The 18,298-nt window shown below is 47.0% G+C and overlaps 2 protein-coding genes across 3 annotated transcripts; one reads left to right on the top strand and one right to left on the bottom strand.

Annotated features, from left to right (window-relative positions):
* Positions 1–692: 692 nt before the first annotated feature.
* On the bottom strand, positions 693–5,025 carry PPCS (phosphopantothenoylcysteine synthetase). The gene is made up of 3 exons (XM_040533189.1): positions 4,769–5,025; positions 3,311–3,414; positions 693–2,126 (listed from the first exon to the last, which is right to left on the bottom strand). The coding sequence occupies exons 1-3, from the start codon at positions 4,803–4,805 to the stop codon at positions 1,803–1,805; spliced, it is 465 nt and encodes a 154-aa protein (XP_040389123.1). The 5' UTR covers positions 4,806–5,025; the 3' UTR covers positions 693–1,802.
* Positions 4,338–16,702, top strand: ZMYND12 (zinc finger MYND-type containing 12). 2 transcript variants are annotated; one of them, XM_040533188.1, is made up of 9 exons: positions 4,344–4,454; positions 4,498–4,628; positions 4,729–4,870; positions 10,038–10,209; positions 11,253–11,422; positions 12,823–12,945; positions 14,071–14,191; positions 15,183–15,328; positions 16,491–16,702. In XM_040533188.1, exons 2-9 carry the CDS (start codon positions 4,603–4,605, stop codon positions 16,608–16,610), a joined length of 1,020 nt encoding a protein of 339 aa, XP_040389122.1. In that variant the 5' UTR covers positions 4,344–4,454; positions 4,498–4,602; the 3' UTR covers positions 16,611–16,702. The 2 variants fall into 2 exon arrangements, with proteins under 2 accessions (XP_040389121.1, XP_040389122.1); XM_040533187.1 differs by having other exon boundaries at positions 4,338–4,628.
* Positions 16,703–18,298: the final 1,596 nt, after the last annotated feature.

Raw genomic sequence — 18,298 nt, 5'->3', positions numbered from 1 at the left:
GCACTTGGACAGTTACTTTCCACATCTGATCACAGTCTCCATTTCGGTTTCTTAAAACACCCTCTGCTGTTACCCTACAGACATGAGGCAACCTTGAACTCCCTAGGGTAGTGCAGGTTGGCCAGATCTCCAGGGTTAAAAGGAATATTCAGCACCAGCCACGGGCACATCACTTGTGCTGGCAGATTCTCCCTTCAGAACAACCACTTTTAACAACCACTACAGACCTCTGCAGGCATCAGTCCCAGCCATACAGAAGGTATTGGTTCCTTCTCCTAAGCTGCTAGCTCTCTCAGCTCTGAGGAACCTGGGCTATTTCTTCCACCACTAAATATAACCTGCCTGCACGCTGTAAGTCTTTCAGACACCCCTCCTGCTCTGCTCAGCCCATTCTCGTGCTCTTTTCAGCCTCCTGTTCTGCTGGGTTTCTTTTCCTCATTGAGCAAACCTATTTTCAGGTGATTGGTGCTGTTGTAACAGCACTTTTTCCTGTTGCCTTCTTGTATGCTCAGTGGCTTTAAGATCATAGAATGGCTCGGGTTGGAAGGGACCTTAAAGATGAGACGATCCTCACCTTTGGAAAGGACTCAGTGTGAGAATTGCACTACTGTGCATTATTTTCTTTGTTTACAGAATTACAGTAAATTTATTTCAAGGAAAGCATGCAAAAAGGCACACGTTGGACAACAGTAGATATGCAATTAAATTTATTGTTTCTTTTTTTTTCCTTTAACTCTGTAATTAATGGCACATTTAACCAGCTTCTAAGCATACATTCCTCATGCTTACAATAAGCAATCACATGGAAGCAGGATTTAGGGAAAATCAGGAATCCCACAGCTCTAACTGGCTCCCACTTTAACTCCATCCCAACAGCTAACAAGTACTTTCCTCCCAAGGCTGATCACTCTAACCACCTGTTCCCAAACCTGACACCGCCACTTATGCTCTGTGCCACACATCCCTTTCGCTTTATGCCCCCCAGCAATCTGGTAACACCCACGCTGGAAAGAACACCACTGAGCAAAGCTGCTTTAAGGACACCATTACAGTACCTATTTGGCTGCTCTTTTGCTCTTAAGAGCCACTCTCCAGTTCCTCTCAGCTCAGCTTGAACAACAGCACTTCCTACAACAGGTGACAATTCCCAACAGATACTCGAGAGGACTCAGCTCAAAGAAAATAACCACAACTGCAGCAACTGCTACCATTTCTGCTCTGAAAAGTGTTTGTAGGCAGAGTTCTTGAAGTGTGGGTCCACAGGATCCATCTCAGAGCAACAGATGCTCTCCAGCATTGCCCGTTGTTACCACGATGGCCTCCTTCCTTTTTGCCACACCAGTTTCACCATCCACTTTCAATACCAGCCGATTGCCAGCACTACGGTTCCACTCCATGTGTGTAACAGAACATCTTATTTCCTGCAGAACTCCATTCCTTCCGTCCAGCATTTCAAAAAGAAACTTTGAAGAGGCAGATTCAGAAAAATCATTTATAGACATATGGACACCATTTTTCCACCTCCCGGTTCTCCCAGCCCGTGGGGCAGAAATACAGCAATATGCCCATTCCTTTTCTACAAACTAAAGCAATTTAATTTATCATCCTTTGGAATGTTTTCACTTCTGTGTATTTTACTTTTTCAAAGCAATCAACAATAACCATCACCAAACTGTAGAAAAGTAGACAGTTTTGGACGGCAGCCTTTTCCATAGTGTGATTCTATTTACCTGGAATAGAGAACTGCTCCAGTTCCACTCCCTCTCTAGTACACTTTCATTTAATTCATTCAGAGCCAAACCTCAGATTTTCTTCTCTATAAACGAGGTATGTTGGCCCTGAAGATAGCTCACTATCTTTTCCTCTATTTCCATGCCTTGCGCTATTTCTTCATCAGAAAGAGACAACGGAGTCTGTGAATCTTTGGTTACAATAATAACAGAGGTTCTCCGTGACTCCAGGATATTTGCTACCACCACCTGGTGACGATATTTCTCCAGAGCCTTCAGTGATTTATCAATTAAAATCAAGGGATCTGTCTCCAATTTAAAGGAAATAACAAAAGCCTCCGGAGCCCATTCTTTGACAAGAGGAGACAGCATTTTTGGCACCATCTTCATTGTGATCTACGTTAGGAAAACACAACAGAAAAAAAGTTTCAGTTAAAACATAACAATGTGTTTTAATGAGAGGTAAGGGCAGAAACACAAGGACTAAGGAAATTCTGCCTTCACGTGGCTTTTACATTGGGAGATTTTTCAAGACCGTATTTTGTCAGATCTCACCAAAACAAGGTAAAACTTCACTAGCACGCACTGAAAAACTAGATTCAAATACCTGTCTGCTATTCACAACAATCAGGGTGTTCTTAAGCAATGAAACTGTAACTGCAACAATGAAGCCCACTGTAACTGCATCAACATGCTTCTCGTATTTAAGTGCTGAAGAGCTCAAGTGTAAGCAGAGGAAGATTAGTACAGACTTAAAACTGCAAGACATTGTGTCTTTGGCTCTCCAAAATCCACCTTAGCAAGGCTTAACTCTTCTATGAACTCTTTTAAGGCACATGAGGCATATATATGCCAAAATATGGGGGGGAAAGGGAAGGGAGGGGGGGCATAGTAGTCTTTTTATTCAACTTCTCAGCCTCTGGGCCTGTCACTGGATTCAGGTAGGATCTTATTTTTTCCTACATTAAGGATTAAAAAAAAATAAGACCAGCAACTCATTAAAAGCCAATTAAACTAAACCAGCAGAATAAATTTGGTATTTGTTATATACAAAACTCCAGATCCACCTGTTCCCATAGGTAAGAGGGGCCTGGGCACCAGAGGCACACGCTACACCCCTTAACTGCAGGAAGGATACTAAACGTAAACGCAGATCACTCTAGGACAGGACTGATCCTGCCGTGCCCTCTTATCTTTGCCCACCACACAGCCCCACTGCTGCTTTTGCAGCGAAGCTCAAAGAGGCAGCTGGGGAAACAACAGAGGAACTTGATCTAGGCAACAATTCACCCTAAGACAAACAAAAAAACCAGCCTGATGCAAGGGATGGAACAAAACAGTGCAACTCCACTATCTTCAGGGGCTCCTGCTCCCACGGAAACGCACCCTCGCATTCCCAGGGAAAATGCACGTTTTTGGCCAACGCGCTTCTGCTTTGTGACCTCTCCCAGGTCTTACACAGTCGTCCCCCCAGCCATCCCCACCCTGTCAGGATACCAGCACCGCCAGGGCACCACCAGGGCGCTCGGAGGGGACTCCGAGGCTGCAGATGGGGGCGGCCAGGCCCAGGGGTGCCTCACCTGCAGGGGCCCCTCCGAGGACTGGATCTTGTGCTCGGGCATCTCCGAGGCGGGGATGTAGAAGTCAGACACGGCTGCTGCCAGGTAAAACATGACGCTGGAGCCTGCGAGAGACAACAACCGCCGGCGCTCACCGATGCTCGCCTGCACCGAGCTGCCAGGCCCTCTCGCACCGACTACGACCCCCGGGGACCGACCGGGGACCGACCGGGCCCCCCTCCCCGGGGACCCCCCCCCGGTGCCGGCCCCCTCACACCGCCCCCCCCCGCCCCCGGTACCGAAGGGCGCCAGGGCGCGGGCGGCGGCTCGCAGCAGCGCCAGGTACTCGGCCAGCCCGGTGAACTCGATGGGCAGCAGCGCCCCGCTCTCGGCGGCGCGCCGGTACTCGCGGAGGGCGGGCAGCAGGCCGGGCAGGGCGGACGGCTCGGCGGCCACGCCGGGAGGCGGCCCGGGGGTGAGGCGGAGCGCGTCGAGCAGGGCGGGCCCGGGCGGCGGCAGGGCGCGGGCCCAGGGGAAGGCGGAGCGGGCGCGGTGCAGGAAGCAGACGCCGTACCCGGCGCCCACCAACCGCTCGGCCGAGGCGGCGCCGCGCCGCCCGCTGCTGAAGTTCTCCAGGAAGCGCACGGCGCGCGCCTCCAGCGGCACCTGCGTGCCGCCCGACGTCACCAGCGCCACGCGCCGCCCGCGCGCCGCCTGCGCCGCCGCCCAGGCCCGCACGCGCTCCTCCGCCGCCGCCGCCGCCGCCTCCTCCGCCGCCGCCGCCGCCGCCGCCATCGCCGCAGGCCGCGCCCCCACCGCGGAAGCCACGCCTCCTCCGCAAGCCGCGCCCCTTACGCGAAGCCACGCCTCCTCGCGCACAAGCCACGCCCCCGTCACGCGAAGCCGCGCCCCCGCGCGGAGCCTCCCCCCCCCCCTTCCCCCGAAGCCCCGCTCCGTCGCCCTGGCAACGCTGGAGCGGCCCCGGCGCTGCGCGCTGCGCCCGCCGCCGCCGCACCGAGCACTGGCGGGTCCCGGTAACGGGCCCGGGGGCACCGCCCCCGCCCCGCCGCTCCTCCGCCGCCGGCTGCACCCGCAGAGGAGCCCCGCGGCTTCGTCAGCTCCCGGGCCGGGCTCGGCGGCGGGGAGGCGCGGCTGGCGGCTGCTGCTGCTGCTGCGGCGTCGTGCCGAAAGCGGCAAAAGCCGGCGGTCCCGGGGGGCTGCGAGCGGTGCGGGAAAGGCGCAGCGAGCCTTGGCGGGCCGCCGCTGTCTTCTGTGCCGAGCCCACGTTAAGTGCTCTGTGGCCGGGCTGAGTAATGGACGGTACGGGCCGGTGGCTGCTGTGAGTAACTCCTGCGGAAAGCCCTGCAGAAACAGGCAGTGGTCTTCCTTCACATCGATTCCAAATAAACAAAAATATCATTCTCCCCTTGTTTGGCCAGCGATGTCGATCACCAGAAAGCCGGCTGGGTTAGCATCCATGAGAAGGTGTGCCAGCTGCCGATGCCGGTCCGCACATCCCTCCCTTTGCTCGTTCCTGAAGAAGAAAGAAAACACGGAGCGGAGCAGCTGGTGAAGAGGCAGGTATGTACAAGAAGGAACACCACCTCAAAGTGCTGCCGGCAAAGTTTAATTACATCTCTTCTGCCTACATGCTGATGTGTGTTGTGCTGGGAGGGCGTGCAGTTGGTTCATCAGTATCTTAAAAAACTAAAAGAGTGGAGTTTGCAACTAAAACTTCCTAATAAAAGGAGTGGGAGTCTCCTCTTTCCAATTCTACAAGCCTCCTGCCTTGCAAGGGCAATCCGTAGTTCGTACATCTCCCCAGTGAGCCTGGGATCCAGTTTTGGTGCTTACAGGGTGTACTGGTGCTTCAGTGATGAGAGGGATTCCCCTTTCTCCGAGCAGGGTGTAAAGAAATAAAGTCCTCTCCCTTTGTCTACCCGGCCAACTTTAAATGCTCCTTCCCACTAACTATGGTCTTTCATCTCTGCTTTGTTGGCCTCTTAGGAGTTGCAGAAGTGCAGCTCCGTTCCAGCTGGAGAGGTTTTGAACTCTTTTTTGTTTATGGGGTGCAGCATCTGCCTTTCCACAATGTTGGTAGAATAAAATAACCCACCCAAATACGTCTGCCATTTAGAATGATCTTTCCCATAAAAAATAAATTATCCTTTTGTCATTACTTAACTCCAAATCACAGAACAGTAGGACAACAGAACAACTGAAAGTAAAATGGTAACAACCAAATGTTGCCACTGAGAAGATTAACATCGTTAATCTTCCGGATTTTACACCCTGTATTGCTTTTAAGATTGTTTCTGGGCCAGATGCTAGTACTTTGGTGCGAGTGGCTCATTGCTGCAGTCAATGCCTCTCTTGGGAGCATACAGAAGAAAAAAGGTTTGAAAGGGCTGCAACCTGGGTGGACAAAAGTCCTGCGTGGTAAAAGCTTGTGAAAGCTTCAGGCAACAGATTCCTTTAAGATTTGTAGGAATTAGGCACTGACAACCCAGTCTGTTTTTGAAAATGCCATCTGATGGAAAATCACAAATAAGATTGTTGACCGAAGAAAGTGTGTTGTAACAGTCCTAGAAGCCAAGAGGGTGGTAGTGACAATGTAAAAAAGGTTATGGATTTAAACATGCAGGATGGATTATAATCGCACTGTCTGGGAAAGACACCCTTAGTATCAGAAAAACAGGCTTCACTCCTGACCCAAACAAGCCCTTAAGTTGCACAATTGTCTTTCAATTTCTCTGAGTATTTCTGTAATACAGGGTCAGCCTCAAGAAAAATGCAAAAGCATGGGGGTGGGGCAAACCAGGCAATCCTACTTTTTGAAGCTTTTCCAGAAAACTTTACCTACGTATTGAACATTGACATTGAAAGTATCGGCCATTGCATCATTGATTTTATAGCAGCTAAAGTTATGCTGTGTACATTACAACAGTTCACATGACCACCAAATCAGGGAAATACTTCAGCTGGAAGCTAGTCATTTGTTTTTATTAGGTTCCAGTGAAAGCACCCGGAACACAGGGCTGGTAGAGAAGTATGCAAAGGGAGAATCCCTCCTCTTGATTGGAGTGCACACCTAGGTTAGCATGCAGTGACTCCAGAAGTGCTGCTTGAGCCAAGGCTTGGATTGGCTTTGTAGGAAAAGCTACAGACAGCAGACTCAGATTGTTTTTCTAAGTGAAGATATTTATAGGATTTTTAACAACTATAATTGCATTTGTTCTTTGACCTTTGTCTCCAAACTATTTAAATAAAACACATTCTTGGAATGTTATATGAAGGTACACCTTGTCTTCCTTCTCTCCTACGAAAGGAGTGAAGAAGCAGAAACATCTTGTTTGTTACTTGCTTTCTCACACATCGAGACTGCAGCTCCTAGCCTACAAATGAGGTCTGCTTTTATGTACAGCAAGGTATAGGGAAACTGCTAAACAAGGGTTGGCCTAGGTTGACTGACAAGCATCAGAAAAGCAGTATGGAGACAGTGAGAGTATTTAATGCCCCATCTTGCTGACTTCGTTATTTTCCTATTCATAGAGCTAATAAAAAATGCTCTAAAGAAGGCCTTTGGAGCTAAGGGAAGAGCTACGTAGTGTCCTCACAATCAGAGAGAAACTATTCTGCTGAAAGCCAGCACATAGGTTTATTATTTTTTGAACATTTATCTTGTACTTCACAAACTCCTGCGCTGTGTTTATTTGAAAAAAACACAGCTCGAGCCTCTGTCAGGACACAGGAAAGCCTGTGCACATCAAAATGCCCTTTGGCCTAAGGGAAGGTGGTGCATTAAGCTGAGAGCCAAGAGGTTATGAGTTTCATACCTCGTATGTACTCCAAAACTTTGTTGATAGAAATCTGCTTTTGTCAACATAGCCGTGGGGGTGCCTACAGACAGTACCTCCAAACTGACAAAACTCCAAGTTTCTGTTTGTAAAATAGCCTCACCTGCCTTTGTGCTGTCAGTTTACCCCAGCCTCTGGGTATGGGAAAAGATTCGCACCGCAGCCAGCTACAGCAGTCCTCCAGCACCCATGCTAGCCCTGCTGATTGTGGGTTTTAACTCCAAGGACCCACGTTCAAAGTGACTGGAAGCCTGACTTCCTCTTTAAATTGTGTTTTCTTCAAGCATGCCATCTTTATGGGTGCCTTTGAGTGAGGAAATGAATGTGGCACAGAACCCCAGCTGTGCGCCTAGCCCCCTGCTCCCGCCTGGGGTCCTCACCCTCCTCAAACCCTAACTGGGGGAAAAACTGTGTGGGGGCATCTTCAGAGAAATCTCTGTAATTGCAACACACATGAAAAGAGCCCAGAGCATGCAGGTCTCCGGGAAGGAGTGGGGCTATGAGCAAGACAGTGCAGGGCCAAAGCTAACAATGCCCTCTAGGCTTGCAACTGTGCTGCCTTAGATATTCAGCACTGCAGGGCTTCTCCTGTCTCCTGCCCTTTCTCCTCCTGGGAACTGTGCAAGAGTCTAACCATTAGCTTGTCCTCACTGCCAATGTTTTAAGGTAGCTTACCTGATGGGAATCGGTGATGATCCTATTGACAAGGAGTAAAAAAAGAATGATGCAGATCTCCAGCACCTCCCCAGATGACAATCTGATCATCAAAGCCAGCGTTGGTTGTAACAGAGAATGAGTGGCAAGGACAGAAAAGGCAGTCTGATAAACAGCAGCTTTTCATTGCTTCTCGCCCTCACCATGTGCTTTCACCTCGGCACCTGATCCCCCAACTCAGTTTGTGTTTTGTGCATATGCACTCCCTGACAAAGAGTCCCTCCCCAGCTTTCCTGCAGGCCCCCGTTAGGTATCGGAAGGCTGCTGTAGGGTCTCCCCAGAGCCTCCTCTTCCCCAGGCCAAGACCTTACAGCAGCCTTCCAGTGCGTAAAGGGGGTCTATGGCAAAGCTGGGGGGGGTACTGTCAGGGGGTTGTAGTGATGGGACAAGGAGCTAAGGCTTTAAACTAAAAGAGGGTAGATGTAGATTAGAGGTAAGGAGGAAATTCTTCACTCAGAGCGTGGTGAGGCACTGGCCTAGACTGCCCAGAGGAGCTGTGGCTGCCCCATCCCTGGCAGTGCCCAAGGCCAGGCTGGATGGGGCTTGGAGCAACCTGGTCTGGTGGGAGGTGGCCCTGCCCAAGGCAGGGGGTGGAATTAGATGATCTTTGAGGTCCCTTCCAACCCAAACCATTCCATGACTCTACGTCTTTTTCACTCTATATATGCTGATAGCTCAGGGGCTAGAGAGGGGGTGATGGTTTTGTTTCCGTGCTCTTTGATCTCCTTGTTGCAGCAGGGTTCTTCAAGGCTCTCATTTATCTGGAAAGCACAGTCCCTTTATCTCAGCTGTGATCTCCAGGACACACTCACACACTGTCCTTGTGGTTCCCTGTCCCTGAGCCATTCTTTCACCCATGGCACGACTCTCTCTGAGCACTTAAAGTTCAGTAAAATGCCAAAGCCATAACCTGCCCTCTAAAAGCACTGGAATTTGCTTTTTCTGCCCTCTGCTCAGCTGCAGCTGGAAAACCAGGCAACAAAGCAGAGCCTGCAAAGAGGTAGAACGTTATTTTCTGCGGGTGCTCGCTGCACAGGCCTGCCCGTGCCTCCTAGCAAGAGAAGAATGCCTTGCTGCCTTACCATGGCAGCCCTGCTAGGCACACCAGCAATGAGGTTTCTTTGCAGGCAGCCTTCCCTCTGCACCACTTGTGTGAAAAGCCAACACACAAGTGCCAGGAGCTGGCAACAATTATGATGAAAGCTAAGAGAAATAGATAAGTAAGTATCCTGGCTCTTTTTCGTTGGCAACCCTTAGCGTGTTGTAAGGGCACAGCTTCTGCAGTTGCTGGAGAGCACTTGGCAACGAACAGGCATTCAAATGGCGATACATTTTGGGAGCTGATGAACAAATCAGGTGCTGCAAAGGGTAAAAAGACCAAATGCAGTGTGGACTGCTAGGAAGCAACTATACCTATGAGAAACATTATGGTTTCTGACAGCAAACAGAAATCCTGCAAAGCTGCTTGACCACCAAGCCGAGCTTGGGCGATGGAGACACAGGAGTATAATTCAATGCACTGGGGTTTTCTGACTTTGGCCAGCTTTCCAGACTCTGCACCCAAACTAACAGGCCTTCAGAGCCCAGAACTGGCCAGGAGAGGGTGAGGGGAAGCTGTCGACCTCCAGGATGCATGCAGGTACGCTGCCGTCCCGCCCCGACCTCACTCAGAGCTGCGGGGCAGCGTGCTGCAGCACCATGCAGCGAGCTCTCTCCTTGCTTCCAGACAGCGTCTCCTGCAGCTGGAGCTGTGCTGTGCTGGCACCAGCGTGGTAAACCATACGCTCTGCTGCCTGCTATGAGCCACCGTTATTACCATCAGCAAAATCCTGCCATAGCCCATTTGTCTAATCTTTTCTGTGGTCTTGTGATGATCATTTTCTGTGCTTCACAGCTTTTATTGCTATAACCTTGTTAGTCTTTCTTCATAGGCTTCACGGATTCCTTGTCTCATAAGACACCACCTGACCTAAGAGGGTGCCCAAAGCTGTTCTTACCAGAAGTAGCGATGGAATCCAGGCTCTAATATGACAGCTTTAATTTCCATCTATTAATTACAGACAGAAAAAATTACAATCGCTGTTAACAGTTGGCAAACTTGGATGTAAAAAGAGACTGTGCGTATTCTTTCTCCTTATCCCTTGCTCACTCTGTCCCACTATTATTTTTCCCTGCAGAAATACATCATTGATCTTACATACAGCACAGCCCAGAAGTTTCTTTGGGATGGAAAGCACGAAAAAGCAATGCCTGCAGCTTTGCATGCGTTGCGTTTCAGCACTGAAGTGTATGGCTCAAGTTCTGTGCAATTGGTGCCTGCTTATCTCCTCTTGGCTGAGGCCTGCATTGGTAAGCACTGGTCTAAATAGTAACTTTGGCAAGGGCAAGATCTCCCTTGGATCAGGTTTCCAGTTTCCTTTTACCATTTATCAGGGAAGGACCAGCTCTGCATTTCAGCATTGTGCCATGTCTCTACTCTGCCCTGCCTCAAGGGCATTCCAGAGAGATTTGAGAAGTTACTCCCCATTTTCTGCGTGAGTCTGGGGAAAAGAATCACTCGTCTGTGGTGAGAGATCAGTGAAAGCAAATGAAATGTTTTCTCCATCTCTACCGATTCCCACATGAGAAGCAGTATAAAATTCTATTGTTTACCTCTGTGGCTTCATAGAACTCTCAAAAGCATTAAATTCCCAAGCGTGGTTGGTTGGGCTGTTTTCTCTGGGAACCAGCACATTTCTGAGGCCATTGCATCAGAGGAACACCTCAGTTCATTCACAGATGTGAGCTCCACCTGAAGCAGAGCTTTTTCTCATTGACTGCGTGCTTTATGAAAAATGTCAAGTTAGGACCTTCTATGCAGAGAACTGGTCTCCTCAGCTGCAAACATAAAAGACTGAGAAATTAAATTTAAACTTTTAAAATTAAAGGTTGGACTAGATGATCTTAGAGGTCTTTTCCAACCTGAATGATTCTACAATTACTGTAAACCATTGCTGTTATAGGAGTATCCACAATGCTCTACTGGCAAAACTGAGCGATCTCAAGGATTGTTGTAAAATGGGGTGGCGAGATAAGGGAAAAAATCACATCAGTAATTCTAGTGTGATAATACACTAGTTGTTAGTTGCTGCCTGGAGCTAGCGTGTTTTGTACACGTCTTTCAGAGGTACTGAATGCAATACACAGTTTCTGGTTTCTCTCCTAGCTCTCGCCTGCCTGCAAGTTAGCTTCTGAACACCTGCTTGACTGAGGAGTACTCCGAAGAGGAGAGGGGAATGCCCAAACTAGGTCTTCATGTCAAGCTACAGCAAAGGGATAGCTGGCAGTATCCTCTGCATTTCTAAATATGAAATTATCTTTATCCTGCCTTTTTTTTTTTTTTGTCATTTCAGGTGTTGGCCATCATCTGCAGGCATCTAAGTATCTCTCCCAAGCTCAGTGGATTGTCCTCAGAACTCCAGACTGCAGCACTGCAGTTCAGCATAGATTACATCGCAGTCTGGGGCTTCTCTGTGCTGCTGAAGGAAACTTTGAACAGGCTTTACATCACCTGGCAAATGACGTAAGCCAATTAAAATACAGCAACACTTAAATTTTCTTTCCTTCTCTAGCTTTTCCAGATTCTATGGAAAACCTCAGCAGACAGTTTTTTGGGACTGATCTTAAGTACCAGAAGAGTACACGTTAACAACACTTGACCTGTGTAGTCTAAGACACCTGTGTATCCATGTGTTAGATAAAGTTGTGTTTTACCACTTACCATTATTCTCTTGAGTGATATATAACTTGGCTTTACTAGGTCTGCTTATAAATTTATCTATTGGTTTTGTTATGGTCCTGAGATGAACAGGCATTCCTACCACAAATTGGTATAGTTGCCTTTTATTCACCAGATAGGTTACTTTATATTTTGGCTGTCATTTTCCTTAATACTTTTCTGTTAGATGGCAATTCTCCACCATCCATTATTTAATGAATGCTTTACTTAACTATTTAAATGTCTGGTTCAATAACATTTTCCCCAATTCAATCTTTTTAGCCATGAGAGCAGTTTGTAAAATTTGAAGTCGTTATTGCCAGCAGTGTTCTTTGGGATGCTTTGCCTGTTATTTAATCCCCCAAAGGCAGATGGTCTCCATGACTTCCTATTTATGTCCCATATAGCCTAAATTTATCCAGTGCAGAGTGATGTATACCCACTACTGTTGAATTTGATAGTAGCTTTTTACAACAGCTTTGTGTGGGTGTAAACGATGACATAAGGTGGAGGAGAATTAGACATTTTCCATCGTAACAAATACAACCCTGTCTTTGTTTAGTTTGTAAACCTACTGGGAGAGATTCCCTGCTATGCCACTGTATTTTTAGGTTCCCTGGATCTGGTGCCCAAACGGAGTAAAGTAATAGGTTTTTTTACTATTAGTGGGTCGCTGGCCTACATTAGAGCAGCCCAAGACCTGCTAGAATTCTGGCTGCGTGTCTGAGATCTGCTGAGAGTCACACGCCAGCTCAGAATAGCTGGAATGTACTACTGCAATGTACCACTGCCTTCCCACCTCCCTCCCCTCACTTTGGCTGGGTCTTTGGGGAAGAAACAGCCTCCCAGGGCATGACTGGAGAGCTGAAAAGCAGCAGCAAGTTGTTCGTTTGAAGAGGAGAGACATGAGTTGCGCAGTAAGAGGTGTGGGAAACCTGTTCCACGCTTCAGCAGGGTAACACACCATGATAAGGAATCATCTGCCCCATCTAGCAGGGATTTGGGGGTGTTGCATTCCTTTGTATAAAACACAAAATACAGGTTTTGTAGTAACATAGTTTATAGTTATAATTAGGTGTAACTAACGCTGTAGTTACACAGAAAGACAGAATGCTTGGAGTATTACTAATCTGTAGTGAAAAATTTCCCAGGGTAGATATGAATGCTAAATTTCTGCATAATTATTTTTTAAATATTGTTTTCAGATTTACCTTGCTAGTTCTACATTTGGGCTAAAATCTATTGAGGCCTCTGGAGGGTGTTTCCACATGGCTAATGTTTTCTTTCGCCAAAACAAAATGGACATAGCAGACTCACTGTATGCTGAGGTTAGTAAAACCAATACTCATCCTGTATCTGTTTCTCAATTAGTTTTTTTTGTCTTCTGTGCACTTTCCAATGTTTTCCTGTTTCTGACTGCCTTTAATATGATGGTCACAATATCAGCGTTTTAGCATGAATCTCAGAAACTGTTTTCATATCTATATATTTCCCTGAGTTAAACCAGAATAAATAAATTCTACATGTGGTAAATATATGTGTATACATATATATATATATATATACACACATATATAAGTTGCAGTCTTCAGTTTTGGCAGCCGAACCTTGTTAAAAATAGCTTTACTATCAAAAGCTCCCCACAAAAGGTTAAAGACATACCCAGATGTCTTTGAGATGGTGGCCAGAGTTTCCATAGCAAGGGAAGGGCGGCAGAGCAGCAATGGAATGTGAACAAGCAATGTAAAATTTAAGCAGAGTACCAGTGAAAAGTCCCAGTGATAAAAGCTTTTCAGCATGCAAAGCAAAGGAAGGAACAAGAAGAAATTCTTCACTATGAGGGTGGTGAGGCACTGGCACAGGCTGCCCAGAGAAGCTTTGAATGCCCCATGCTTGGAGGTGTTCAAGGCCAGATTGGATGGGGCTTTGAGCAACCTGATCTGGTGGGAGGTGTCCCTGTCCATGGCAGGGGGTGGAACTAGATGTTTTTTAAGGTCCCTTCCAACCCAAACCATTCCGTGATTCTGTGATTCTATGATTCTGTGAACAATTGTCTAACCACCATAATGACTGAAAAGAAAAAAAAAATCTTTAATTTGTTTAGCCTGATTTTCTGTGGTAAATGAGGCTTTGTCAGATAATGCAATCTGCCTCCACTCCCCTCACAAACATCCACCAAATTTGCTTTTGGTTAACAGTTTAGTTAGATTTATTCGAGTCTGATGAAAATTAATAGATAGAGCAATGAAATTCCAGCTTGTGCTCCCACTGGGAGAAGACCCATCAGATCTCCGTGTGAAAGAGCCAGCTCGGCAGCAGCCGGCCCACTAACCAGCAAGCACTTGGGTTATTGTGGCAGGGGCGTGCATCGCAGGACACATTGTTTATAGAACAACTAGTTACTAAATGCCATGTGTTCATACAAGTGAAATAATTCATTTACTTCCTGGTAGGTTACCGACATCTGGCATGCCTTTCTTATGAAGTCAGTTCAAACACAAGAGCAAATTCACAAGTCAAGAGCAGAAAAGTCTCCATTCACTGAGGACAAGGAAGTCAGCAAAGACAATATGAGTAAGCACCGATACTGCGCAAAAGTGTTTGCGAGACAGGATTTTAAGAAAATCCATACATCTTAGTGTTTGAATTTACTGTGTTGGGTTTTGCACTGCATTTCTTTAGACCAAATTTAATCAGAATCATGGGTATTTATGCTTAGTGGATAGTGCTGGATGAAACAAATGAGACCACTTTAGAAATGAGTGTGTTCAAGTGAAAACACAGTGTTCCCCTTTTGGTTTACCTGCTCCTTTTCACAGCACCCTTGGCAGTGACTTCAACGATACAAGATTTTGTCTTTCAGGATTTGATTCCACTTGAGCATTCTTGTTTCTTGGCAGCTCCTTTCTGTCCATTTAATTATGTGAAAGTGATATTTCATCTCACTTAGGTAGCTTTCCATCTGAAGCAGTGGGACACAGTGGAATAGCATATGCTGATAATTGGATATATTAATCTGGAGAATACTCTCAGAAGATTAGCTGGGGAATCTCCCACTAGGACGCAGGGGAAGTTGCATGAAGCATTAAGAAATATGCTAGGTTGCATGGTACTACTCTACACTCCACTGGAGTGAAGTGACTGGGAAAAGACTAGGCTCTGTTCCTCGTCTTCTTTTAACCGTCTATGCTCATAAGAATATTGTCAGAGAAGAAAAATGTTTCTGCAAATCTCCATACCTGGCATTCTCTCAAGCAGTAGTTGCTGCAGTAGAAACCACACAAGGCAGGGCTACATGATTCCATCTTTGGTTATGACAGGAGTATGAAAGTTGCTCTTTTCATGCAGCTGTTATGACTTCACATCCTTACTAAAGGCTAATCAACACAATTACTGACTGGATGAAAAGATATCTGTTAATGGGTATGGAATTTGCATGGAGCTGGGATACCACATTGATGCTTGTAGTAGAAATGCTTTGATGTCTAGAAGAGATAATTGGTTAGTTTTGAATATATTATCTTGTATACATACATCCAACAAGTTTATTTCATTCTTGACGCAGCTGAAGCCCAGCAAGCAGAAGCAATTCAAGTACTGAATGCAGTACTAGATATCAGAGAACAGGCACCGAAGCAACAACCTGGTGAAACTGCAAGAGTTTTACATGCTCTTGCAATGCTTTATTATCTGATTATGGATTTATCAAAGGTAAGTTTCACCAGGTGAAAGGGTGCAGGAGGGTTCCCTAGCTCTGCTTCAGTGTTGGCCCCATCCCACAAAAGGAGGAACACAAGCCAGTCCTGGCACCTGTCCTGAGTGCACAGCTGCCTCGGAGCACTGGATAACCTAAGGCAATTCTGCCTTGGCAGCTCTGCATGAAGACAGCCTATGATTTGCACCCTGTCAAGGTTAAAGAAGCCCACTGGATCTGTTTTGATCTCTGCCACACCATCCACAATGGGTCCTGTAGTTACTCATGTTTTCTAGGTTTGTCCTTTATCTGGGATGTCCTGGCAGTGTACCTGCCTGTCACAAGCCACATTCAGAAATCAGTTTGGATGTTAAGCAGCAAGAAGAGCATAGGTCTTGCACGTGTCTCTACTTGAGCAAGATTCCCTGCATCTACCATGATGTTTATGTAGGTTCACACTATCGGACCTTGTAATTCAGTTTTGAATTTGTGCTGCTTTATTTGAGAGATTATGGCTAAAAATTTCAGGTGCAACTGCTAACTTCAGCGTCCAGTTCTCTGCATTCAGAATAATGGATTTTGAGAAAGTGCTGAACACTAACCATCTAGAAATCGGGCCTTTTTGTTTGGGATAAGCAGTCAGAAACTCACGTTTCTGCTGCTTGTGATTTGAAGGGTGAAAATACAGATTATTAATGGTCTCTTTGTTGTACTAAAGAAAGCCATAGGATTTGGAAGACACAAAGAAACAAATTCAAATTAGAAAAAAGGCAAAGCTTTATAATTGTGAGAATGTCTAGTCACTGGATGAACTGCTGAGGGAAGTGAGGGATTTAGTTCAAACTGAGTCAATACAACTGTTTTTGCCTGAAATAGCTTTGAGAATATTCAGATGAACTGCTGTATCAGATGGGAGGTAATGCTCTCCAGCAGGAGGAGCTGGGGTTAGTAATCTCTTCTGTCTGCACCACTGGATCCTAAATATGATATCTGTTTGCAGCTTTACTCTCTCCTCTAAAGCAGCTTGTACAGGTCACCCTCTGAAACAGGCAGCTGAGTGACTGGAGCCTGGATCTGATCCAGTGCAGCTATTCCAATGAGCCTCTGCAGGTATTTTAAGTACTCCTTGAGAAAAGCCAAATTCTTGACAATTACATTGTCTTTTTTGTTTCATTCCAGGCTTATGAAATGGGGACAAAAGCCTTTGACCTGCTGAAACAACTGCCCCAACAAGAATCTCTAGAAGCCATTGGCCATTTGTTAAAGTTGATTAACTCCAAGCCTTTCTACACAAAATAAGGAGCTCTTTCTACCAGAGCCAGGTCCTTGGCTACAGCTCCTAGTTATCTAACTATGTTGCTGAAAACAATGAAAATACATTACAAGGCATAGGTCCTGTCTGCTGTCGTCATCTTTCTAGATGTGTCCTTTTCCATCTCCAGGTGTTTGAAAGTTCAGCTTTGTGGTATTAGTTTATTTTCACATGCTGGTCAACCTCTGTAGACTGTTACGGAATAACAGCGTGAGGGTGGGAAACAAAAGCACAACCATCACAAGATGCATAAATTGTTATCTACTTGCTTATGTAAATAAGCACAACAGCCTTTTACATCCTCGTGTTGTCTGTTCAGAAGCTAAGACCAGCTGACATATATTTGTTACTGTTTTCCTCAATTTTCTTTTCACTTTCATGAGTGAGATACCATGGAGAGATATGGGAGGAACCCAGGGAAGGTCTTCACTACATTCCTAACTTGAGTGGTTGACACCTGCTCCCCTGAACATGGCTGGGCTTGCTCAGGTGTTTCACCTTTCTGTAATACCCCTCAGTCTCCAACCATGGTTTCACTTTTTGCAGCACTTTAGAGGAGTCTCATAGCTCTGGACACTGAGGGACTCATTTGTTCCACTCATGGGAGAACTTGCATCCAGGAGGACCCATTGAGAACAGCATCAAGGGTTGTAAGCATGCTGGTCAATGGACTTGAGGCAAAAGATTAAAAAGCCAGCTAGCCTTTTAGCCAAGCAGAGCTTGCAGCCCAAAGAAGTGGTTTCCTCATGTCCGAGAGCTTGCCAGCACATAGGCATCCCGTTATCTCTGGTGCCAGCCCCAGGAGGACGAAGTCCCCTGAGTTGCTGTGCACTGCTCCCCATAGGCTCCCATCAAACTGGCTGCCAAGCTCTCATGGGCTTCCTTGCAGAGCAGAGAAAGAAGAATAGCAGGGCACAGAGTATGTGTGACCCTCGGTGTGTGAAGGCCAAGAGGCATTAGAGAAGGGCTAGAGGAACCCCGAGAGAGCCAGCCCTGTACCTGGAGGCAGCTGCACAGTGAGCTTGGTTCAGACCCTGAAGCATGTGACAGCCTTGCACAGCTGGGAAAGAGATTAAGAGAAACTTGCCCTGCTGCTGAGGTCTGGATTCAGCTGAGCATTAAGCCCACGATTAAGTCTCATTTACTTCAGGAGGATTTATGAATGCATTTAATTGCCTTGCTGAATTGGGATGGAGTCAAGTACGCTTTTAAATGCTTCGTCGAGCTGAGACCTGAACAATTAGAAAGGATTGATGTTGCTGGTAAAGGGAAAGCCACTCACTCCAGTTCAACTGATTTTAATTACAGAGGGTGGGATAGCTCCGAGCGGTGCACGCAAGGCGACCCATAGCAGACAGACTTGGGGGCAGGTGGGAGACCTCCAAATACTGCTACAGGAGATGCTGGTGGACACATCCACCCTCATATTTCTGCTCCAGCCGACCAGGGCAGCTCTCACTAAAGCTGGGCCGAGCACACAGGGGACTCAAGGGGGGGTGCCAGCAGCCAGGATGCTCAGCGCCTGCTGGCACCGTGCCTCAGGACACGGAGGATTTGGATCACTGTGGCTAGGGATTTGGAGGCAGTAATCCCCCCAGGGCATGCCACAGCCAGGCTGTTTCTGCGTGACGTGTCAGGCTGGTGTCCCCTCCATGGCGGTGCCACACAGCACAGT

The sequence above is a fragment of the Cygnus olor genome, chromosome 21 (assembly GCF_009769625.2).
Source record: "Cygnus olor isolate bCygOlo1 chromosome 21, bCygOlo1.pri.v2, whole genome shotgun sequence".
In the NCBI taxonomy this organism is placed as follows: Eukaryota; Metazoa; Chordata; class Aves; order Anseriformes; family Anatidae; genus Cygnus; species Cygnus olor.
The sequence above is the reverse complement of the archived record's forward strand: the minus strand, read 5'-3'. Positions and strand labels throughout refer to the sequence as shown.